The following is a 25,304-nucleotide window of genomic DNA, read 5'->3' on the forward strand; positions in this document are numbered from 1 at the left end:
ATAGCCAATATGAAAGTATTCAGAAGAGCTTGTAAGACCTCTGGTGGTGCAACTGAGAAGCATCATGTTAAAAGGCATTTCATCAATAATCATATTAACCATGCACACTTTGTTTATTTTAATCTGAAGGTTTTACAACACAAATTTAAGAGTACATCTTATAAAAGAATAAATCTATTTTTGTTGTGTTCAGTCCATTTGTTCAGTGGTTGTTTTGATGCCTCTCTGCATCATTGCTCAGCACATCATCTTCTAGTTTCAGCCAAACAGTGTTTTGCATTATCTTTAGTACATTTTTTTTACAAACTCCAGGCTGCTCTTGCCTTTTTTTTCTTTGGGGTTGGCTTCGTTCCACACTCAACTGACTGTTTTATTCCAGAATGAACCCTGGTCAGCGTTTGTCTCACCCATTTACTCGTTTTGTTAAGAGGCCAATCTTTAAGAACAGTCTGAGCAGATACATACATTTTCCACATCCTTACAGCTGAGCTTACATGCTTTAATAAACCTCCAGAGGCTGTTTTATATCCATCCTCAGATCTGTCCCTCCTCACAGGTTTATGACCCTAAATCCTGTGGAGATTTTCTTTGACTTCATTGTTAGGTTTCTGCTCCTAAATGGACTTTTTGTTGAGTGTGTATTTTGTATTGAATCATCACTTTAATTAAAAAGGTTAGGGTTAGGGGGTAGGGAGAGTGGAGGGAATCTAAAGTAATACAAACCAAAAATATCAACCACTTTTAAGATGTAGGTTGACAATGAAAAAGACAGAAAAGTTTGGAAGGTCGGAAAGACAAATGCCCTTTTGTGTTTCCATAAAAAATCAATCTAACAACTTCAGAAAACAATTTTTATTTATAATTTGTTCACATGAAGAGCAACACAGTTTAAAAAGCATCTGCAGCATTTAATCCCAGTGCAAAAAAAAAAAAAAAAAAAAGAAAAAAACAATGTGATTGGGTTTACTGCACGCGTGGTACTACAATCCTCTCATTAAAACCACCAAAATTGTACCTGAATGACATCACCTGTCTCTGAAAAGTTTATTGCAACTGAGTCCACATGGTCCAGTTGTTTTCAAACCAAGACATGATGGGAAAACAATCTCCCAGAACCTCAATTAAGCTGATTATCTGAACTGATTGGTGAGAACTGGAAAGCATCAGACTGACCAACATCTCCCAAAGTAAGTATGATTCATAATTAGCCGAGACATAAACGTAATTTGTGAAGATGTGTATTTAAAGGTCTATTAAAGGCAATACTGACAATACTGCTGACATCCTATTTTCACCAGTGTGGAATGACAACCTCACCAGACCGGAGGTACCACTATCCGCGACTGTACTCGAGTGTTACCTCCTTTATGTCCTTCATGACACTCATTGGTATTCTTATATGAACTTGTAAATGCTAGCAGAGTTTTTACACTAAATGAGACAAATATAATGTGACAGCCAAAAACACAGATGCAAAGCTTGACACATGTCAAAGCAAAACGATCAAATCTATTAGAGATCAATTATCCTGAACATCATGACAGTGATGGAGTGAATAAGTAAGCAGTACCACTTCAACGACAGAAACTCAGGAGGAGTGTACAACTGTAATTAAATACATTATGGAACAAAAGTCGGGGAAACATGTAAAGACACCCTCTCAATAAATACTAGGCTACTCTTCACTCTGAGGAGCATCACAGCTGGTTAACAGCTAATTAACATCAGAGTAACTTTAAACCTGTTTTTTTATTTTGGCTGATGAGGAACAGCTTACTGGACAGATTCGTCATGCCCAATATAGATGTTCTCCTACACACTTTGTATCTTCAATATGCACATTCGCCCTTAAAAACACAAACATTCATCAGCAAATAACCTCCCTGCAGTGATGTAAATCAAGAAATACAGTAACAAGAATTTGACCATTTCTATGTATACATTTCCTCTTTACACTCTATATACACACAACATAGAGCAAATCTTAAAATATTAAAAGTCAAGATATTTAAAACAGTACATCCAAAACAGCAGGGTGAAAATGTTGCAGGGTTGAGTATATTTACAGTATAACTACAAGTTGGCAAGCACACTGGATTTAAGAATGAGTCTGTACAGTGGCTGTGCTGCAGGTAAAAAGCAACCAAAATAAAACTTGTTTGATCAGAGCTAAACTGGGCTTGTGACTGGTAGCGAAATAAAGCGAGAAAGAAAGAAATGAGCATTTAGCTCCAGTGTGTACTTCCTGCTCTCATCTAAGACACATTGGTTGCTGATTTAAGCCTGCACTCCTATGCAATACGCCACCTACTGTACACAGTGGGTTTTTCAGTACATTCAACTGATGTCAACACGTTTGGTATTTTAAGCTATTAATCAACCAACCTCCTCTTTCATCAAACCATTACTAACATAGTAAATGCTTCAGGTTGCATGAATAAGTACAAAATGACAGGCTGTTATTATTTCTACACAGATTCTGCATAACACAGCAAGGTTAGTTTAAATCTAATAGTAATTCTTCCCCTCAAGTACCGGTAAATTCAACATTTCATCGCTGAGGAATCTCTGACAGCTGCATCAATGTCCCATGATAGAGAAAAGGTCCACAGCACATACTTTAATTATGACATTCTTCATACTTTTATAAGTGGCCATTAAACAGCTCACACAGTTAAGTGCCTGAGAGCAGGCTGAGCGAAAGGAGTGTGGGTGAAGCGCTGCTCTCTGAAAGCATGATTGTCTGCCCAGGCATGAGGTTCGGATGAGACCTGCAGAGGAGAGGTTTGGTCGACAGCATAAAGTGTGAGGAGTGTGAGTTTGCATCTGACATCACTCTGCCAGATGCACAATCAGAGCCACCCTGAGCTAGCAACTACATCTCACAGGACCAATGTCATAACATAAAACACCCTGTCCACCCAGGTAGAGCACAACCTTTGGCTTCGATTAGTACTCTGGCCTGGATAAAGGGAGTTAAGAGACACAGTCCTACAATAGTGCAAACATTGCGGTTGTCTTGACGACTTGCCCCAGTTACCAGGACAACTGTTAGTGGGGCGGAGACTGGATGGAGTGCCTGTATTAGAGCCATTTTCGAAGTGTAGGGACGTTCCTCTCCATCCAGCCCTGGTTCAGCCTGATGGTTTCCAAAGCTTCCTGAACGCTTCGCATCTGAGAGCCGCGCTCCTTCAAACTGGAGAAGAAACCCTGCACCTGCGCAACAAACACACATTGACATGGTGGCCAGGTAAGACTTGAAGTACACACACTAAAATTATACTGTAAACAGTTCATCTCTCCCCACAAACATGGGCAAATACTCTCAAACACACTGCAGTATTAATATGCTCTAGTAGAAAACAAATGTCAGATAAAAACATACTTGATCAAGGTGTGCCTGTGTGGAGAACTGCGAGGTGGCGGCCTTGATGATTCTCTGGATGGCAAAGGAGCCCACAGGAAACCTACAGCCAAAAACATAGTAACACTGATTAACTATTGTCACATTTTTAAAGCCGTTACATGAAATATACATGATGCTGACAGGGACCACTTACTTCTCTATGAGCTGGTCCCAGTTATTTTGTACAAAGTCCCAGGCAAACAAGTAGCCAGCAAAGCCATTACACACAGTGTTGATGACCAAAGGCAACTCCTGTGTCGGGATGAAGTCCCCCTTCAGACCAGCCTTCAAAATCCTACACAGACCATGATAAAAGAGTTCAGTGCATTAACAACAGGTCAAGGTTGCATACAGCTTAGGGCTCGGATCATACAAGTACAAGTGTGGTTATTTTCAAAAATAATTAATATATGAACTAAAGTGTACAGTAATTGTTGCAGGAGGGTTAGGGTTAGGCAGCAGAGTGGACTTCTATAAACATATGAGTGAAATGTAATAATGTTTTAAACACTGTTGTTCTATTTCATGTTGGTGTCTTGATGAAAACTGCGAATGCTTAACAGCAGGGGGAAAAATGTTTGACACACACACACACACACACACACACACACACACACACACACACACACACACACACACACACACACACACACACACACCTTACCATACTATACTGCGGGTGTCCTGAGTGGATGCTAGGCTCAGTAGCATTTTTCGCTTCTCTGCATCATAGGTGGCATTTGCATAAATGTTTAACAAAGTCTCCCAGTCTTCCTTTGATTGAGCAGCCACAGTGAACACAACTTGCTGTAGGTCACCTGGGATCCTTCAGAAATACAAAGACAAGAACATATTGTGGGTTACAACTGCACCTAATTTCGGTTTGTTTCCTACAACTCAGATGGCAGATACAGATTCAATCAAGTTTGTTGCGTAGCCTGCTGTCACTGTGACACAATTCAACAATGAAATGTTTCTTTACATACCGAACAGTCCCATTGGATTCGACATACTGCTTAAACAGGGCTTTGGCTTGCTGAGTGCAATTTTCGTAGTTCAGACTACAGGCTGTCTCCAGAACGGCTGAGCGTAGCTCCTGTTTAGACACACTCTCCTCCTCTTCCCATGATTGGTTACTCATCAGAGAACCAAAATGATGTACAATATATTCCTATCACATATAAGACAAAAATCATATTAGTACACAAACAGTACACTGATTTAAGCAGTCTGGAAAAACATTTTTTCTTTGACTTAGACTGACTGACTTGAGCTTGTATCTTGTAGTTTGTACTAGTGATTAAAAGTCAACCACATATTCTGTTAAATCAAACCAGGCCAGATATTAGGGGTGTATGAAATTTTGTCTTTTGAAGTTTTAAATTAGACATACAGTTACACAGATTAAAAACATTGATTTAGTTAAACATATGTTAAAATTAGTGATTTAAAAAATAAATTATGAATGTGTAAAAAGACTTGCATGTGCTTATGGTGTTAATTTCAAGGTTGTGTTTCGTAAAAATTCAAGAACTCAAAACTGGCAATCATTTGTTGTAAGCATTTTTATAACTTAAACTTCAACTCTTAAAAGTCCCACTATATCAACATGTCGATCTAACGCATACTGCCAATTTTAAATGTAAAATGTATTTTTATTTCTCAAATCAATTTCCTGACATGTAGGTGTGTGTGTACAGTATGTACCCTCATGCGGGCCACAAGATCTTGCTCCTGTCTTTTGTCGAGCAGCCGGTAGATTCTGTTGAGCTGTAACAAGGCCTCTGTCACAGGAGAGGTCTCAATTTCATTGGACACGTAATTTAAAAGGTTGAGGACTTGATGGAAGGACACACGTCCCAGTCTGTTGAGAAAACAACAGAGGGACAGAGAAGAAGGAAATGTGGAGAATGGAAGCATTTTAAAGTCAAATACAGGAATTGGAAAATACTTCAGTTTTTTATTTTCTCATGTTATTGACTACATTTGAAAAAACAACTATTGAGGTTGTGTTGTATACCTGGAGAGAGCAAAGATGTTGTGTATAAGTGAGGCACGGTCCTCACTAGTAAGAACATCGACATTGTCGGACAAGGCTTTTACGAGTGCAGTCCAACCATCGTCTCCATAGTTGACGATGTAGAAGCCTGTGTTTTTGTAGTTTAACTTCAGCCACTTTACACTTTCTGGCACCTTAAGAGTCCCTGAAAACACAAACACAAAATCTCACACAAAATGGTACCCGGGAAACTGAGAGGAGAATTAAGGCAGCAGGTTAATACTTGTTTACTGACTAACACTGTTTACCTGACTTGGTCTTCAAAGTGAACACTTGTCTGCACTCAGGGCCCAAACTGCAGCTGTCGTTTACATACGTCACTGGAATATTCCACAAGCTAAAGACAAAACACAATTATCTCTAGGTTGCAGTGTGTTTCTATGACCCTGCATGTGTTTATGTGTGTGATATTAATGAAGCTCACCTGGAAGTATGCGTGGCATTGTCAGATGTGAGTAGGAAGTGCTCCTGTGTGAAGGTCACCTGATCTCCCTTGCGAATTACATGTACCAATGGGAAGCCTTTCTGTGATGTCCATGAGCTCATCATCTCTGATACATTTTGGTGGTGAGCAGAGACCTCAACCTGAGGAGAGAAAGACAAACCCCAAGTCTACACAGTCAAATGTCACATTCATTTTTTTATCAGCTATATAGTGAGGAAAGCAGTTTCCATAATTCCACACCAAAAGGCATATTTGACATTCTTAATCAGTTAATAACTTATTAACCTTTCATGTGCACAAAACCACCTGTACATAGTGTGCCTCCTCTGTGGGTTAATTAAGTTTTTAATACTGACAGACTTTTAGGACATGATTTGTGTGAGACTGTGAAGTAGGAAGTAAAGCTTTAACAGGGGAGGTTAGGGGAGTAATGAGTTGGCAGACTGCCTTTCATTTGAGGGCACTGGGTTCAAAAGCTCTTGTCAGTAATGATACAGCCTACAGTCTGCATCTGTGCAGTGCTCTGACCTGTCTTCAGGGTGAGCCAAAAGATGAACAATCTTATATGTATCAATAAATAATAACTGTATCCATGATTGCTATGAGTAATTTTCCACCATTTGTCTTGATGATAAAGCTCCTGAGAAAGTCCTTTGTGATCAGTTAATATGTGATACTACGTGATGATATAATGAAGAGCGGATTTTAGCTGTATACATGGCTGCTTGATTGCAGAGGGAAGTTCTATTTTAAAGGTAGCCAATGTGATAAATTGCTGATGCATATGCAATGTCAGCAAATAACACACACACACAGAGCTACCTGTGTGAGGCTGTTCCAGAGGTCATCAGTGTCCGTGTTGGAGCCACTGAACTGTGTTAGGTATTGAATGATTCCCTTTCTGAACTGTTGATCCCCTGGCAGGGAGGCGTTCAGCATCAGAAGAATGGATGCACCCTAGAAGAGAGAGAACACAAACCAGCTGTGGTCAGACCCAAAACAGAGTGTGACTGCAGTTACAATTGAGATCAAGCAGATATGATAAACAGCTGAATATGGAAATACTTATAATATAATGTATAAAAGTGCACCTTCTCATAAGAGACAGAGTCAAACATTTCTTCCACCTGCTCCGGAGTGTTCACCTCTGTCGAAACGGCATGGGAGGAGTTGAGTGCGTCTTTGTCCAACGCTCTGAACCGTACCGCCAGGAACAAATTACCCTGCAAACAAACACACAACTTACTACCAAAGCACATAGTGAAACACGCAACTTTATCTGCTTCAAAATATGTGAGATCTCATCTATGAGTAAGATGTGTGAACCTACAATATCCAGCTCAGGCAACATAGTCTGCAGTGACATGTACTGCATGTAAGTGGCAAAGCCTTCATTGAGCCACAGGTCGTTCCACCAGCTCATGGTTACCAGGTTCCCAAACCACTGGGACACAACAATAGAGCTAGATTAGCACCTATACATTATATACTGTATCAGCTGCTTTTACAAACAGACAGGCTAATACAACTACCTGATGAGCGAGCTCATGCGCTATTACAGAGGCGACTACTTGTTTTTCCAGAGGAGAGGAGTGCTTCCCCACCAGCAGGCTGGTCTCTCTGAAGGTAATCAGACCCCAGTTCTCCATGGCTCCTGCCAGGAAGTCCGGGATGGCTACCAAGTCTGACAAAAGGAAGAGGGAGAATATTGCACTGTGTAAAAAGGGGTAAAAAGAAAGCATAAACGGAGGAGAATGAAAAGCCTGTGTGCGAATGGTACAAGTGTGTGGATGTACTCACCTAGTTTTTTAAGGGGGTATTTAATTTCAAAAAAATTATTGTAAAAGTCCAGCAGTTTGGAGGCTGTGTCCAGAGCATAGTCAGTGTGCTCCTTCTTCTCTGGCACAGAGTACACAGACACCTAAAACATACAGACACACATATAGTATGTGTAACTATTTATCAGCAAGGTCACTGAATATTAAATATAAAAACTGTATTGGTGTGAACCCATAGAACCTGCACTGAAACGAAAAAGGAGTCATATATGTGTCAGACCTACCAGAGTTTCTGAGACAGTTTTGTTGATAGGAGTAAAGTTAGCGACGATGAAGGCCACCAAGTAGGTACTCATGTTGACACTGGTCTTTTCAAACTCGTCTTGCAGGAGGCCATTGGGGAGTTGTGTGGTTTTAGCCTGAGACACATATCAAAAGGACAAGATAACTAGCAGGTAATGTTGATAGTATGTATCCTAAATTTAATTTGGCATGTTCTCAGACTGCTCTGTTAATTAAGCTGTTAGTTTAATTATGCACACACCAAGAGCTTACAAGTCACAGTGTTAACAGGAATGGCTCATTAGTTCCTCAAGACAAGAAGTGACATAATATTCAGTATAGAGTGAGTGGCGTAACATAATGTTGCACACTGAGGTCTTTTATAGGTCATAACTCACCACTTTGACGGGGAACATGTCAAATTTATTTGGTATATACTGTTAACCTAATGCTAGTAACCACTAAACCACTGCATTGACAGACCCTGTTTCTAGCCTTATTTGGCTGTCAAATACTGCCATCCCTTATAGCAGATGCTCTGTAAATACTACAGTGGGAAGAGTTATGTAAATCAAATAAAGAAATTAAGCACAACATGACAGTGTATAAACCCTGTACACCATACTGTAAAATTACACTGCACTTAATTAATGTTACAGTACCTTAGGCATATTGGAGAGGGTCATGTAGTTTGGTTGTCTACTGATTTTAATCATAAAGGTTGCTTTAAAAGCTGGCTCATCAAAGCAAGGGAAGGCCTTCCTAGCTGATAACGGTTCAAACTGGGTTGCTGCCAGGACCCTGGGGACAAGAGGGACATAAGCATGATCATTCTGAAATAGTATATTTGAAAAACAAGATAAAAAACAATAAAAAATATCTTATTTTTTCTGTTTTTAATTATTATTTTTAAAGCAACGATTTGCCGAATCATGACCTTTGCAAAAGGCAAAGGCAAAGGCAAAGGGTGAGATTAGCTGTGAAGACACATGATCCTCTTCATACAGGCTTTTCTTTAATAAGTTCTCACTCTGTAGCACATCTTTCAGCTGCTGCAAAGTACTTGAAGCCACAGCAATTAATCAAGTGTACCTTTTGTTTCCATCCTTATCAGTGTAGGAACTGTTGTAGAAACCATCATAGGTGTGTGACAGGTTGGCAAAGTAGTCCAGAATCAAAACACAATGCTGGCCCACCTTCAGGTCTTCAGGGAACTTAACAGCTATCTGCTGTCTGGGTTTGTACTCAAGTACAGTTACATCACTGGCCTTCCCATCACCCAGCTGGAAGAGAGAAAGTATTACTTAACAGCTTTTTGTTTAGGCTCAAAATGCATCTTCTCAGTTGACCAAAGACAAAACTGAGACATATTTGTTTACAGTTCTTTACATCTAGAGAAGCAGGCTCTGTACACTGGAGAATAACTTCAGTTACAAGGTGAAAAGATTCATTTATTATCATCATTTAAAAACACAAGGTTGTATAACAAAATGTAGTTTGTTGTCCCTTTATGCTACTCACAGAAACAGAAATAATATAAATTGATTAAGAAATAATAAGTCATAAAAATACAAAAAGTATTTTGTGTGCAGAGGATGAATACGTCACCTCTACTCTGTTGGTACACTTAAAACTCAAACCTCTTGCAGTCTCACCTTAAATGTAGCTTTGGTAATGTTGAGGTTAGCACTGTGCAGGACGATGCGGTTGGTGTTGTGATGCACTAACATGTTGATAACAGTGTTGCCAGTGAAGGTCATGTTGTTGAGGTCAGGGTTCAGGGTGAGTTCATAGCTGAGAGGATGTATGCTTTGAGGCAATCGCATTTGTGCCCAAGGGAACAGTTCACCATTGGTGGACACAGGGTAGACCGGCTCAAAGGGAGTGGTTTTGTTCTCCTTAGGACAACCCGTCTGCAAAAGGACGAAGGATTGGGTTGAGCCAGGGAAACAGGTACATGATTGAGCATGACAGAAAAAACAAAGGAAGCACTAATTGTTGCGTATCTACACAAGCTCGAAGAACAAAATTAAGCTCGAAAATACTTTTCTTACCTTGGTAAAGGTGCACCCTGGTAGGAAGTAGAGCACCATGGTCATGGAGGCCACTATCACCAGGACTAACACACAGACAACCATGGTACGGGCTGAGGGCCATGAACATGACCTGAGATAGAGTATGTAAAAGGAAGGAGTGGTGTTTATGGAGAAGCTAGGGGTGGAGGTGCTGTGGGCAGATAGAGGCTGCAAAAGTGAAGTTTCAACTTGGATTTTTGGTGCTCAGCAGACTAAATCAATTTCTCATAACATGTACATGTTTGGGAAATGTTGTGTTACTGCATCATGTCGGAAGCAGATTTTCTTTGTAAGACTTGGGCAATAAACAGTCAACAGGATAAACAGCCATTCAAATGCAAACAAGTCATTTTAAACAAGTATAAACAATTGCACATAATAAGACAATAAGACAATAAGACAATTGCATATAATAATATATCATTACTTATGCAGTTCTGCTTTGAGACAAATTAACTGCAAGGCATATCACGCTGGAAAAACCTTAGTGAAGACTTTTTTGATGCATTACCTGGGTGGAGCCTGTCTGGTGTAAGGGGAAGAGCTGGATCTGTGAGCAGAGCTGCGGTTCATGAAGGACATGCCCAGCAGACGGGCTGAAGACTCACAGTCCTCCTCATCGTCGTCCATGTCATTCTCTCCCAGGCCACGCACCAGCAGCCGTGAGCTGCGAGGCTCATAAACCACCTCATCCGGGTCAAGGGCCGGAAACGTCTGCAGGAGAGTGTGTACAGTACACTATAGTTAAGCTGTGCTGTGTTTCCCCATATAATGTGAATAACTAGATTCCCTTTCCAGATAAAGTAGCACAGGTTAAGATGTCACATGTGGAGTTGAAGGAAAAATTAATGATTCGGAAAGAGAGGGGCTATCAACACAGGACTGGGCACAAATGACAGGTCAATCATGATGCCAGAACTTTAGGGGCATTTTTACAATTAAAATAGTTGTGAAGGAGAATGAAATTTAGGATAAGGCTGGTTGGATGTCAGACAGTGAGTAAGGACAGAGGTAGTGGGGATTGGGGGATGGACTTAGTTTATAAGGCTTTATGATACAGTGCCTCTGGGGAAAATGGGTCAATGTAGTTCAGAAGAGAAAGATCCAGATACTATTACAACAGACATAATAAACTGAAGAAACAACATCTTCATTACAGGAAGGAAGCTCCTTTTTGCAGGAAATACTTCACACAATATTGAATTCAGATAGTTGCAGGTGACAGATCTAAAGATATTTACAGACCAGCAAAGAGCATGCTTCATGCAGGGTGGAAAGTGCTCAAATTATGTTGGCCATTCTCTCACTGATCCATGTCTACATTATTAATCCCCAACCTGATCACACAATCAGGTTTACAGATGAAAGAGAAATGTGAAGCAGTGCAGATTTGCAGTGTTAGTAATGCAATTTTTTTATGAGCTGCTCCTTGAAATGAAGGAGTGCATAGCATGTATGGCTTATGATGACATCAGCATACCGGAAATACTGTGGAGTCTTTGGCCAAATCCACAACATCAGGCTCTTCTTCAAACATGCTGTTCTCAATCATGTTCCGTGGCAGGTTGGCTCGATCTGCAACACATAAGAGGAAGAGAAATAAGATAGAGGATTCTCAAAAGGGGAAATGAGAGAGGTGAGACACAGAACCAGACCTCAGTGATTGTATACACTGACACGCACACATACAGATTGTTAACATATGAGCAGTGTTTTTGGAGTTTTCCACAGAAAGTAGTAACAGGAAGCCAACATTTAACACAAAAGCTTGTTATCTGTCACTGGTGTGCAAGCAACATGACGGTTCATATGACAAAGAACTGACTGACTTTTTGACGTTTCTTCAGTTTCCTGTTAGTAAACCTCCTGGTTTATTTCCTGGTACAGTGACCTACATAGAGTAGGTTCATCAAGCTGGTGACTTAGCTGCCTTTAAGTACCAGCACTAAAAATTCTGTTCAGACAGAAATTGAAAGAAATCAATGTATGTCTTTCATAGTTCAGTCATTTAACTGCAACCCCCACCCCCCCAAAAAAAAGTTGGATACTGGGAAAATGCAAACACAATGGGAATATGTCATCTGGTTATGTCACATGCTACTGCAGGTTACAAAAAGCACGTTTTTCCACAAAACTATCTGCATCCTCAGCATTGTGACAAAAGCCACATGATTTTCAAGAGGCCAATTTCTCCATTCCTTGTAACAATCAGAGACGTTCAACTTCCTAATTCAATAATGACGAAAGTAGTAAAAGTTTCCCATATTGTCCCATGTTCCACTTATGCGTTAAAGGCTTCAGACTATGCACTTTCAGTCTCAGTTGGTGATGAATTTGAGTGGGATGCACAGAGAGAGCCAGGAAACACCTACTCTACTCTATACAAAGTGTACAAACAGAGACACCAACACTATACAGGTGTGAGCATCTGCTCTCCAAAATGAAAATAAAAGTCGAGAAATGTGAGAGGTGGATTTAGCTCCTTGTCTGTCCTGTGCAGTGTTTTTGATAAGGCTCTAAGGGCTGTCACCGTCTCTTTATCTGGTCCACACTGCTGTGGCATGAATGCCTATTAATAGGCAAGGAGCTAAGTAGTAGGTAATGTATAATGTCCAGGATATGATAAAAATAACCCCTCCCCCAAACAAAACACATCAAACTTTAATGAATGTCAATCCTTCTTCTGACAGCTGTGGGATATTGTTGAGATATTATGGTGTTAATTACATCATATAAGATCACATGATCAGACAAGAGAGGTAGTTAATGTGACAGTCTAGACAACAATTTAAAAAACACATCAAGCAAAAGAGAAGGAGCAACAACTCCTCTACCTTGGCCATATTTGTATGTAAATCCAGAGGTATTAATTTGCTGACTGTGATCTTTCTGTTTACCGAAAACATGTATCAAGCCTTAGACTCACAGAACTGCAGTTAAATATATGCGTGAGTTTGACCGATGTGCCCACTGATTCAGGCCAGACACACTATATTAACTGAGCCACAACACTGTTATCACTTGGCTGGTCATTTAAGGGTTTAAAGGAAGTAAAGTATGTGCTAATGCTTTCTCATTGTGATCTGATCAAAATGAGATGGTGAAATGTGATTTCTGTATTTTATTAAAATCATCAAGTCACAACCAAGTACTCACAAAAAACAGGAAGCCAAACAATGATGTGATTTGGTGGTTGTTCTTTCAATATTGAGGAAGAAGCTGAAATTAAATTACACACTCACCAAGCAGAGTATACAGCTTTCCCGAGAGCTGTTATAATGTGTGTGCACTGCTCTTTTTTGTTTGTTTTAATAAAGCTTTGGACACCCAGGGACCATAGCAGACGTTATACAGCAGCTGATAGCCATAGTTAAGCTGAGCATGACTTATCTGCTCTCCACGACAGGACAAAACATAGCTTTCATCAAACCGAAAGGCGTAGACAAACAGTGCAGCTGTGTTTATAACAACCAACGTGTGTGTAAGACTGTGTAGCTAGTCATGTGTCATATGCAAATAACAATTCAATCAAAACGTACCCACAAGATTCACACAGAACTGATTTTGTTTTGGTATTTAAAGACAGGGGACAGTCGTGTGCAGTAAAATGACTGACAACGGACTGGCACTGCGATTAAGTTAGCTTGTAACTGTAAAAACAAGCCAGTCATTCAAAGTAGCTTTTAATTTGGCTTCACAAAAGTCAACCCGACCCCTCTCAACATGTGTCCTCGGATGAATGTCACTCCAAGTGAGCTTGCAGCTAATGTCCCGTTAGTTATTAGCTGGCCTGCTGCTGCTTGTTAGTTAGCTTGCTGTTACTGTACCCCCCCATCTTCCTTCCTCACCTGTACTGTTACTGTCAAATGGATCCATGGTCCGGTGTGTCTCAAACCGACTCTTCGTGTCCAAAACCAGGGGAAGTCAACACGGTGGTATAGCAGCTCGGCAGACGTGGTGTTTTTGTAGATGTGGATCAGACGCTCACAATAAACAGCAGCCTGCCCTCACTGTACTAAACGTCAGCTACGTAGTAAGCTAGCTTGGGACTAGCCAACTTCTGACAATTGTAGCTAACTGACTGAAAGATAACCAGCTTGCTAACGTAAGCTGATTTCCAGATCTTTATCGTCCATAGCTGTTTTATAGACCAATATGGGTCGACGACGGAATTTTAAAAATTAAACTTTACATTTACAGCATGTAAATAAATCCCTTCAAACGCTCGGCAAACTCACGAAGGAGCATTGACACTTTCCTGTCTCTCCGACCAGTTGTTGGCGTCGCCCATCAAACCAAATACTGGCATCCTATTGGTCAATTCAGAAAGGGGCGGGCCCGAATCGCAGAGGTATGTTTTCTACTGTACTTGAGTCTCTGTATTGCACTGCACTCATAACCTTACCTCAAAACCCACCTGTTACATGCATGACTTCAAACCCTGCCCTAACCTCAAACCCCGAAACCATTTTACTGTAACCAGAATCTGGACCTTCAAATGCTTCAAACACATAAATAACAGAGTGAATCCCAAATGTGAGAACATGGCATTGACCTAACCTACTCATAATTTAACACATCATTTAGTACATAAATAGTAAATATGATGAATGGAATAACACATACACACTAACACAAGGATATGTTTCAGTTTACCTAACAGGCACAAAGGTGCCAATAGGTACAATGAACGTCTTTATTGTCTATTTGGTGAACAATCATTTACACAGAATCTGTGTGTCACTTTACAATGATTATCTCTCTCTCACAAACACACACACACACACACACACACACACACACACACACACACACACACACACACACACACACACACACACACATAAACACACTCACATGCAAGTTTGCACAGCTATGCTTGTTATGACATTGTACTGACTGCCGTTCATTTTGAACAGCCTGAACCCCCTTCCAAACCCTAACTCTCACCTTAAACAGGACCTCAGAAATGTCGTTTGGCCTCATTAGGACAGGGCTTTTGTCCACATGAGGACTACTGGTCCTGACAAGGTTGGTGTTTATACTGGAAAATTTCCCAATAAGGTAACAAAAACGTGCACACTCACATACACGCACACACACTCATACAACCACACACATAAAAACACACAGACAATGTCGTTCTAACAAATAAGTCCCCTGAAAATGTACAAAACATTTTTTACACACAAAATTATCAACTCTTCAGTGTATAGCACTTTACATTCTCCAAATAAAGAAACACATTAAAAACTCAACCACCACCTGTCCTTCAGCTGTTTTTCACGTCATTCTTCTCATTCAGCCAGTTTCTCAGAGTCTCTAGGTTCCTCTGCATCCAGCGAACATTTTTCTGCACGTTCTCCAGGGCAACCTGAGTAGCTCTCAGCTGAAACGCCTGTTCTTTGATGGACTCAAAGAACAACTTTACCTGGGGGTCAAATACACATCCATTTAAACAAACACACACAAGCATACGGAAGAACATAAAAAATGTATAACCAAAAGAGTAAATGTAAGTAAATCTCCCTATTCTATCAAAGTCACATAATTATGTTGACAATAAAATATGCTTAGGTATATAGTAGTAAAAATAGTATATGTTTTTATAGGCCAGTACCCAAATATTTTACGACTGAAAACAATTTTAATTTGAGTTTTTGTGTGAGTTGGTCCAAATGCAGATGCAAAGCAGTTTAGGTTAAGTATAAAATGCTTTTTAAAAGTCCATCGTATTTTAGTACTGTCACTAATTATACATTTCATTTTATGTGATGGCATGCATCTATCGATCAAACTATCCTAATCAAGATTGGGCAGTACTGACACTGAAACAATATTGCTGGTAGTGCTAATGTTAGCCAATATCATTAGCATGTTGATATATCAATGCAGCTTTGAATTGTCAAAGCAAATAAAGCAGTTCACAATTTTCTGTCAGAGCTTATAAGAGCTTACATCAGCGAGTTCCTCCGGATATGAAAACTGGCCTGTGGTACCAATAAGGATGTTTCTTATGTCAGATGAGCCCAGCTGGAATCTGCAAAATAGAAGTACAACAGAAGACATTCAGAGACCAAAATATTTTCCTATATTCTAGAGTACAAGGGCTTCCATAGTTGTGAAGTCAACTACCCAATGTAGTCAAATGCTTGTAGTATAATCAGGTTGTTATCTAATCAAGAACCTGTTCCAGGTAAACACTGGTTATTAGACTACAGAGAAGGCAATAAAAAGGAAGATCTTACTGGTTCACACACAGTTTATTTATGTTTGGTTTTACATAGTAAGCACTGCATAAGATATTTTCATATTTTAGGATAGGGAAAAAGGGTTTGGCTAATAGTACAGAGCCATTTTGTATGTCTCCATTTCATTGTACTAACTTCTGAACCATTGTGCTCCAGTTTTTTTTGACAAAGTTCCAGGCGAGATGATGTCCCCGAGGTTGTCTGGCCACCATCAGGATGACAAAGGACAAGTCCTGAGGTCGTATTGCCTTCCCTTCCAGACCCAGCTCCAGCAGTCTGCACCACAAACGCAAACACAATCTATTAACATTGCGTTATCTGCCATCACTTCAAGAGCCTTCACTTGCTTAGCATCAGAATAAATACTGAGAATCTCTTGTCAATAGCCCATAATTGCCACATGGTGGCAGCATTAGCAGAGTGAAGAATACAATGGGGATAAGGTGTACCTGTTTAGTTTGTTGGTGTCCCTGCTGCTGGTCAAGGCAAACAGAATTTTTTGTTTTTGTGCTGAAGAGAGGGAGGTGTTGTATGCATGGAAGAGTGAGGCCCAGCCGTGGTCATCCTGTGCTCCGACTGAATATACAATCTCTGCCACATCAGTGGGTGGGCTGGAGTAACCACAAACAGAGACGTGCATGTTTAGAGACATCAAGAAATATCAATTTATATGATTCAGCCTACAACAGGGGAAAACAACAGCCTTCTGTTTATTTGAATCATTTCAAAAGCTGATAACGATGGGAGCTAAAGTTTAATTTAGACAGACAGACTTGAGTGTTCCTTTGGACTGAAGCCAGTCTTCGAAGATCTGACGTGCCCGCTTCAGACAGGGAGGGTCATCCAGGTGGCACGCCAGAGAGAGGACGTCTGACCTCAACCGTCGTTCTGACACAGAGCCCTCATCACTCCATGTCTGCTGGTCAATGACAGCATGGAAAAATCGGAGGATGTACATCTGCACCAAAGCACACAGAGAAACAAAATCTCACATGAACTCAGTGTCATATTGACATGGGCCTAGATATGGCACACTGTGTACTCTTGCCTTCTTACCCCCAGGTTGTGAACTAGATCAAGCTCATTCCTTTTCTCAATCATCCCGTAAAAGGTCTCCAGATAGCCAAGTCCTTCAAGGAGAGGAACTGTGTGTGTCTCCAATTGCAGATAACCAATCAAGTCAAAGGCTTTATTGAGCGGTAGATAACCTGCCCTTTAGAGACACAGATAAAGAATATTTGAAAGATTGGGTGCTTTTACAGGTGGGGAAATCAAAGCATATGTGTCATATAACTACAGACATTAAGAAAAAATCTCTCTCTTTTTAGTTCTCTAAGGCTGACAGACACACACATACAGTATAATTATGCTTACGTGACCAGTTGAAAGGCGTTGTGTATCAACTGAGTCCTATCTTTGTAGCTGAGAGCAGTGTGGTTTTCCCTCAGTAGTTTGGCCATCTCATCCCAACCACCATCCTCATAATGAACCACATAGTAGCCTGTCATGTCAGAGTTTAGCTTTACCCAGCTGACCTCCGCTCCTATATGTACACTGTCTAAATGACACATAAATAGCCAAAGACAGGAGAAAAAACATTTGAATGGCAAAGCAAAAATATACATAAGTATGTATGAACATGTGTGCCTGAGTTGAATAAATGAATTATCTCTCCCCCTTTACCTGTGTGTGTTGTCATCAGGTGTCTGTAGGTGGTGCTAGAAGTATCTGTCTTGTATGTCAGAGGGATATTCCAAAGAAAACTATACCAGAGAAGAGAGTATTTTTGAAATCCACAACATAAAATTGAACCCTGATAGTAATAAAAAATGAAACTGCTGATGATGGTTATGTAGCTTTGAGTGCATGCGCATGCTTACCCCTGTTGCATTGTGGACCAGAGGGGGTCAGAAGGCAGCACTGTCCTCAGGAACCTGTTCTGTTTAAGCAGCAGATGAGACCCCTTCCTCGTTACAGTCACCAGAGGAACACCTTTCTGCAGAGTCCAAGTGTTCATTATGGCTGTCAGGTCCAGATGTTCCCCTGCAAACAGGTACTGCAAAAGAAAATCAGACATCAATAGTTGTGACAGTACTAGGTCACAAAGTCAGTGATAATCATGTAAACAGTGTGACACTTAAAGGAAAATCATAAAGAAAGGTCAGTGACTTGATATTCAAGAATGTTGTATGTTTACTCACTGCATTCTTGGAGGCCTGGCTGCTGCTATAACAGTGTTTTCCTGAGCTGAAATCCTCCTCTGTGCATGTCTGAAGAAATAAATTAAACCTTTAGGTTTCACCTGTTTACTACAAAACACATCACCTTACATTACTGCTGACTATAGTATGCTGAAGCCCTGTAGATTTCTGAATGTTTTAATTCATTTCTGTAGTTGTAAAATGCTTGAGATTGGTAATCCATCACAATGAACACCATGTCGCTTTGTAAGTGCATTTCAATCGATCTGCACTTACAACTGCAATACGAAGTAAAGACATTGTAACTTTGACAAAAATCAAACAGACATTATGTTCACTTTGACTAATTGTATAAATCAATCAAGTCTTTGCAAATTGGTTTTTAAACCTTGGTGAAATGAACAGAAAACAATATCTGTCTGGAGAAAAAACAGCACGCATAAAGAAATGGATAGCAGTAATGTCCCCAATTTATAGGACATGGATTGAACATCAAAACAGTCAGACCAAAATGTGTGAAATGCTTTATTTCTGTAAAAGGATTGGTCACTCTCTGTTCTTTGTGTGATTGTAATGCCAAGCAGAGGTTTAACAAAACTGTAGAGCTCCATACAAAGAAAGGTTGGCTCAGATCATTTTGACATATTGAAAGCCCTGTCTTGCCACCCCTTTATAATACAATTTTTTACATAAATTACTTTACACAGTGCATTCAATGTAATGTAATGTTCATACATTGGCCAGACTGTCCCACAGATCTTGGTTGCATGCATTCTTGTAGCTGTATTTGCGGAGGTAACGCACTATCCCCCTCTGGAACACATCATCTGTTAGAAAGTGTCGCAGCATGTGCAGGATACATGCTCCCTGGTAGGGGGGGGGGGAGAAAAAGTGTTTTTACACAACAAGGCAACAGGAGTGTTGTTAGCCATACATGTGAAAAAGGTGATTTTCTGTGACCATATAAATATTTAAATCAGTAATAGTTATGTCATCACATGTGTGTCCTCACCAGGTGCTGCGTTCTCTAACATTTTCAAAAATGAATTGGTCAATTGGCTTTTTAATTGACAGTGATTGCAATATTTGACACTGAATAAGCAGGTAGTCATTTTGCACAGATAATGTACTCGTGATAAACTTTCATTGACTGAAAGCATAACACACACGCATGACTAAAATCATACCTTGTTATAGGAAACTGTGTCAAACATCTGTTTGATTTGAGTGGGGTTATCTGCTGGACTGGATATTGGTCGAGAGGAGTTCAATGAATCATGTCCAATTGCTGCAAAACAGGTATGCAGTAGATATTCCTCCTGTAAGAAATGTGCACAGAACAGGTTGAACAATCCCCTCTACAAGGCCTAATTTTAATCTAGCCATATTAATCAATTCATTGACAGATTAACCAAATCACATACCACTTTCAGTTCAGGGTAGGTGGCCTCGACTGAAATGTACTCCATGTATCTAGCAAAGCCTTCATTCAGCCAAATATCGTTCCACCACTCCATCGTCACCAAGTTACCAAACCACTGCAAACAGAACATATTGTGAATTTCAGCTCTCAGCATGACCGTTAATGTAGTGAAGTGATTTATGAGAATATGAGCTACTGAAGCTAAACAAACACTTAGTCCTGCATGTCATTTGAGTGCAGATACACTGTCACTGTCTTACCTGATGGGCAAGCTCATGGCCGATCACCATAGTAACCCACAGTTTATCAGAAACAGAGGATGTAAGTGGATCAAACAGAAGGCTCGTCTCCCTGTAGGTGGTCAGACCCCAGTTTTCCATCGCACCAGACTGGAAGTCTGGGATGGCTATCAGGTCTGAGAGAGGGAAATTAAAAGGTCAGAAGACAGATAGTGGCAGGGTGAAGAGCCCTGTGGCCTGGTTACATAAAAAAGACAAATAAAAGAAGTTTACCTTGTTTGGGTAGAGGATAGTGGATGTTGAAATACTCATCATAGAAGTCAAGCATTTTGACAGCAGCCTCCAGTGCATAGTGGGTCTGATTCCACTTCTCAGGGGTGGCATAGATGGAAACCTATAAACATGCAACAGTAAAAAACCCTTTGTGATAATGTTCAAAGTTTAAAATAAAGGAAAACCAGCTTCTTCAGATAGGCCATACCTGCACCCCAGAGGATGTTGTTGCAGTAACAGATTTGAAATCACAGACAATAAAAGCTACGAGGTATGTGCTCATCTTCACACTTGTGGCAAAGCGGTCCTCCAACAGGCCATCGTTTACTTCAACTGTCTTGAACTGAAATATACAAAAACTTCAGTGTAGGAATTTTTCACATTTGAACATGGGTGGCAAATAGTACATATGCAACACTTACTATGGGCATGTTGGACAAAGAAATGTACTCTGGGCTCCTCCTGATCCGTACGGAGAAGTTGGCTTTGAAGTTTGGCTCATCGAAACAAGGGAATGCTGTCCGAGCACTGGTGGGCTCAAAGTGAGTTGACGCTAAAGTTCTAAAAAGAAACATGGGCAGATACTATTGTACTGCACAGACAATAGAATATTGTATTGTAGATGTATGTCTAGGATATTTTACCGAGCTTGCTGTGAAAAAATCTACCTCTTTACCTGATCTTTCCTGCACTGGTTCTGTAGGTGCTCTTATAGAAACCATAGAAACCCTCTGCAAGCTCTGCCCCAAATTCAATATACAGGAAGTACTTTTGTCCACTGCTGAGCACCCAGGGTGAGAAAATGCCTATCTGCTCATGAGAGGGGTTATGAAGAACTGGAAGAACCTAGAAGGGGAAGAAGAGGAAAGAAGTTGAGTCCATTGCAGGTAATAATGATAAATAAGATTTTATAATTACAATAGGGACCTTGCCTCCAGGCAAGGGTAGGACTCCTCTGGAGTCCTTGCCCTCTTGCCTTTCGGCTCGGTCCCTAATAACTGCTCTGAATTCACAACTACCTGTTCAGACAGTAGACCGAGATTCTGGTTCAGTATGGTGGCCTTTGAGATCTGCAGACCTTTGCTGTGCAATACAACCCAATTCGTGTTGTTCTGGACCTCAATCTGGATCTGGACTGAACCAGTGAAACTGAGACTTGTGAGGTTTGGGTGCACGAGGAGGCGATAATGAAGAGGAATTATGTATCTAAAACAATGAGAAAGATCTTGCTTTTTTAATACATGACTTGTAAAAAAATGGAGTCTTGTCAATTTTCTGAATATAGCTGTAAAAAACTAGCACGGAGAGTACCTTGGCAGACGAAGGCGACTCCAGGGGAAGGACAGATTGTCAGTCCCCAAAGGAGATTGCTCTCCTGCAGGATTAGGAGTGCTTGACGGCTGCTGTGAGGTTTTGGCAGGCTGCGACCCAACTAGAGACACATGGAGTAGAGACAGCACTAACATCCTTACCAAGGCCATTGTAGAAGAAATGCCCTTGAACCACCGATAGAACAAAAAGCCACCCGTGTGGCAGACTGACGACTATGAACTCGCTCAGTCACCTCCCAAACATGAGTAGTGACTAAGGACCACCTGACGGGAGTGTTGTGTGGCTGATCAAAAATGTCAGGCAAGTTCTCAGGACCTTTGCCTTAAACCTGAAAGACAATAGAGGAGAATTTGGACCCATCCCACTCAGTTCACCATATTAAATCAACTCTGCTCTAGAAACAAAAAAAAAAACAGTGTCTTGCTTCCCTAATTCAGTCAACTTCCCAGTTATTGGTAGTGGTTTCAAAGGTTACCACATTAACTGTAAACCTGCTCCTGACAAACTATTATGGATGAATTACTTACTACTATTGTTAACAAAGATCGGCTCTCACTTTATAATAAGTCTACTATCAGTCCATTAAATCATTCCACTATTTGCTCCTTCCTCATTTAGCACGTGTTTTCAGCAGAATAATGTTATTGCTGATCTCTATGGAAAAGAAGTTTTTATGCTTAAAAGAGGACCATTGTGGACCTTGTAAACTTGACATATGAATTCTCAGTTGAGAGGTTGGTTAATTTTTGGCAAATTTAGCCAAGCCTATTATTTAGGCCACGATACATCTCATCCTGAAGGAGACTTGGAACAACTGAATCACACGACTTTCCATGTGGACAAAACAAGATTAGGACAAAGCTATAACTGTAAGGTGACAACAGCTGCAGGAGCATAGCTGCAGTTCAAATGAGGTTGTACGGGCAGCAGTTAAGCTATACCATATGGAAAGAAGTGAATCTTATTATGTTAGTTAAAACATCCTACAAGCAGCAGAAATCTAACTAATTGTCAAACAATACAGATTTTCTTGTGTCTGCTTCAGGGCTCATGTTTAAACAGAAATGTCAAATAGCTTTACCTCGATCATTTTAGCTGCATCATCCAGCCTGTCCCAACTGTTGCGTTTCACTTTCTCTTTTAACTTCCTGCCCACTGCTGAAGCACATAACTTGCTTGTGTGTGTGTGTGTGTGTGTGTGTGTGTGTGTGTGTGTGTGTGTGTGTGTGTGTGTGTGTGTGTGTGTGTGTGTGTGTGTGTGTGTGTGTGTGCGTGCGTGTGTGTGAGACAGAGAGAGCGAGAGAGGGAGAAAAAGAGAGAGATAAAGAGACAGAGAGAGAGAGAGCGAGAGCGAGAGATAGCATGAGACAGACAATATAGCTTCACTTTTTAATGTCTTATGAAATGTATTTTCCAACTGATGTTAGAATATTCAGATGCTGATGTTAGGGTAGTCTAATGCATTTGTTAGTTATTATTAATACATTATTGTGCTTAGGTAGTGAGGTGGTTAATATACAGTCACACTCTCACAGCTGTCCACAACAACAGTTTCTCTCTTTATTGTGTGTGCGTGCGTGCGTGCGTGCGTGCGTGCGTGCGTGCGTGCGTGTGTGTGTGTGCAGGTGTGTATGCAGGTGTTGTCTAATGTTCTGGTTATACTGATATGATCGGTTTCTCACCTCAGATCTAACAGCCGTAAGCAGGTGTTTCCAGTTGTACAAATAACTCTTTAATGACTTTCTTCTGTCCACCTGTCTGATTTTTCTCCTTCTTTACAAATGCAGATTGAGCCTCATATGTGTGAGAGCTCACACTGTATCCCTCTCATTCTATCTCTCTCTGTGTTTGTGCATGTGTTTTGTGGTGGGTGGAGGAGGGTCCATTATTAGTATAAGGTCACAACAATGAGACATGTCAATCCCCCATAATGCAATGCTCTTGGCAAAGCCAAACAGCATGCCCCCATTTCACACACTCACATACACACACTCTCACACAGAGCAGTCATCTCTGAAACCACTCCAACTAAGAGACATGACAGAGTCATCCAGGAGTCTCTTTTACCTTCCTATCATCTATTTATGGGCAGGTAAGAGTTTTTGATTATTTTTGGGCATTTTTGCCCATTTTGGATAAATAATGAGGGGACAGAAAACAGGGGGACAGAGAAGAGTATGACAACAATAATGGTCCCTATTTTTCCACCAGTCTGCCCTGAACTTTTAATTTCTTCCATTTGATTGTGACATATATTTTAAATTAATGAGCTAGAAGCTCATGTCAATGAAAGCCTTATATCTGAAATATCAACCTTTCAGAAGAACTTTTTGTTTTGTATTTATATCATGGCCACCATGGGTATTTAAGTTTATTCAGTGGCTGAAATCCAAGGAAATTCATATCAATATTATTTATATTTCCCAAAAATAAAAATAAAAATGCATGAAAGAATTTAAAAATCTAAAAGTCCTAATTTGGAGGAGTATTGACTCTTACAGGATTACAACATACAAATATTTTATGAAATTTGGTTAGATGGCAGAAAGCAATATGGAAAAAACAAATGATTTAGGTTTTGTCATTGATGTTAAAACATATCTGCAGTTTTATCTGGCAATTAATTTAAATGCATGATGGATTTCATTATAAACTGTTAAATTATGTATTCATTTTGATGTCAGTGTTTGAGATTTTTATCTCACGTATATTTCAACATTTTAAAATGCCTCATATCTACAACTAAAGCCCTTACACTGTGTAAGTGCTATTACTGCTCCCCTCATACTGTCCTCCCTCCTCCTTCTGACCCAGGACGAGTAGAGGGTGATGTGTTGGCGTCTCTGGCCCCTCCGGTTCACTTGTCAGGGGAAAGGCTGGGCTTAACACTACTGGTCTGCATGGTGAGTGACTTCAAGAGAGGGCACTTGGAGGTCAGCTGGAGGTTGCCATCAGAAGGCCAGATGTCCAGCACACTATACAGTATTGCTATAAATAGGAAGCATCGTGACCACAGTGCTGTGGCGATTATCACAGTGGCGACCAGTGACTGGCCATCATACAGCTGCTCTGCGAGTCATCGACGACACCCCAGAGTCACCAGGAAACACCACACCACCACCTCACGTAGGATTACAGCTGCTCAGAGACGGTTATATCTATTCACAACTTTAATTATCTTAGATTTTTAATTAAACCTTAAACACTTTTTTTCAGGTGATCAAGACATGACCTGCTATGAAGATGATGAGACAAAAGGTAATATTTAATTGTTTTTAAACAAATAAAATCTCTCCTGTTACCCATGCAGATGTGGTCCTTTATTGTGGTCTGTGTGGTTTGATCTCCAGATGTTGTTGTGTGGACAAACACCGTGACTGTTCTGGCTATGAGGCTGATTTTCTTCAAGAGCCTTGTCTTTAACACTCTGATGACCACTTATGCTGTTATAAAGTGGTAAGAAGATGATTCTGTGTTATCTAATTGGATTACAGGGCCATAAGTGTAACATTACCTGCAGGGACATCGAGCAGATATATG

General features: G+C 40.4%; 2 protein-coding genes across 2 annotated transcripts; both read right to left on the bottom strand.

The window, feature by feature from the left end:
- Positions 1–824: 824 nt before the first annotated feature.
- On the bottom strand, positions 825–14,277 carry lnpep (leucyl/cystinyl aminopeptidase). Its single transcript, XM_062416696.1, has 22 exons — positions 13,894–14,277; positions 11,526–11,620; positions 10,557–10,759; positions 10,025–10,136; positions 9,626–9,883; positions 9,063–9,253; positions 8,633–8,771; positions 7,973–8,107; positions 7,711–7,831; positions 7,443–7,594; positions 7,241–7,354; positions 7,002–7,133; positions 6,733–6,867; positions 5,890–6,050; positions 5,714–5,802; positions 5,427–5,610; positions 5,114–5,270; positions 4,393–4,577; positions 4,071–4,232; positions 3,561–3,701; positions 3,386–3,467; positions 825–3,216 (listed from the first exon to the last, which is right to left on the bottom strand). The coding sequence occupies exons 1-22, from the start codon at positions 13,919–13,921 to the stop codon at positions 3,085–3,087; spliced, it is 3,108 nt and encodes a 1,035-aa protein (XP_062272680.1). The 5' UTR covers positions 13,922–14,277; the 3' UTR covers positions 825–3,084.
- A 468-nt stretch (positions 14,278–14,745) lies between these two features.
- On the bottom strand, positions 14,746–22,888 carry erap2 (endoplasmic reticulum aminopeptidase 2). The gene is made up of 21 exons (XM_062416697.1): positions 22,846–22,888; positions 21,744–22,092; positions 21,452–21,638; positions 21,109–21,278; positions 20,855–20,993; positions 20,641–20,775; positions 20,433–20,553; positions 20,181–20,335; positions 19,922–20,035; positions 19,685–19,816; positions 19,233–19,364; positions 18,498–18,566; positions 18,177–18,352; positions 17,980–18,059; positions 17,671–17,854; positions 17,353–17,509; positions 17,070–17,254; positions 16,746–16,907; positions 16,432–16,572; positions 16,004–16,085; positions 14,746–15,476 (listed from the first exon to the last, which is right to left on the bottom strand). Exons 2-21 carry the CDS (start codon positions 21,911–21,913, stop codon positions 15,318–15,320), a joined length of 2,850 nt encoding a protein of 949 aa, XP_062272681.1. The 5' UTR covers positions 21,914–22,092; positions 22,846–22,888; the 3' UTR covers positions 14,746–15,317.
- Between the last annotated feature and the right edge of the window lie 2,416 nt (positions 22,889–25,304).

The sequence above is a fragment of the Scomber scombrus genome, chromosome 4 (assembly GCF_963691925.1).
Source record: "Scomber scombrus chromosome 4, fScoSco1.1, whole genome shotgun sequence".
NCBI classification, from domain to species: Eukaryota; Metazoa; Chordata; class Actinopteri; order Scombriformes; family Scombridae; genus Scomber; species Scomber scombrus.

What these genes read in the sequence shown, in the direction of transcription:
- erap2 (XM_062416697.1), bottom strand. Translation starts at nt 21,913, where the DNA reads ATGGCCTTGGTAAGGATGTTAGTGCTGTCTCTACTCCATGTGTCTCTA. An exon ending in CCTACCCTGAACTGAAAGTG is followed by an intron (nt 19,817 to 19,921) that starts GTATGTGATTTG and finishes CATTTCTTACAG; the next exon opens with GAGGAATATCTACTGCATAC. An exon ending in GACACCAACAAACTAAACAG is followed by an intron (nt 16,573 to 16,745) that starts GTACACCTTATC and finishes TTTGTGGTGCAG; the next exon opens with ACTGCTGGAGCTGGGTCTGG.
- lnpep (XM_062416696.1), bottom strand. Translation starts at nt 13,921, where the DNA reads ATGGATCCATTTGACAGTAACAGTACAG. An exon ending in TGGGACCAGCTCATAGAGAA is followed by an intron (nt 3,468 to 3,560) that starts GTAAGTGGTCCC and finishes TTTTGGCTGTAG; the next exon opens with GTTTCCTGTGGGCTCCTTTG. An exon ending in CACAGGCACACCTTGATCAA is followed by an intron (nt 3,217 to 3,385) that starts GTATGTTTTTAT and finishes TTTGTTGCGCAG; the next exon opens with GTGCAGGGTTTCTTCTCCAG.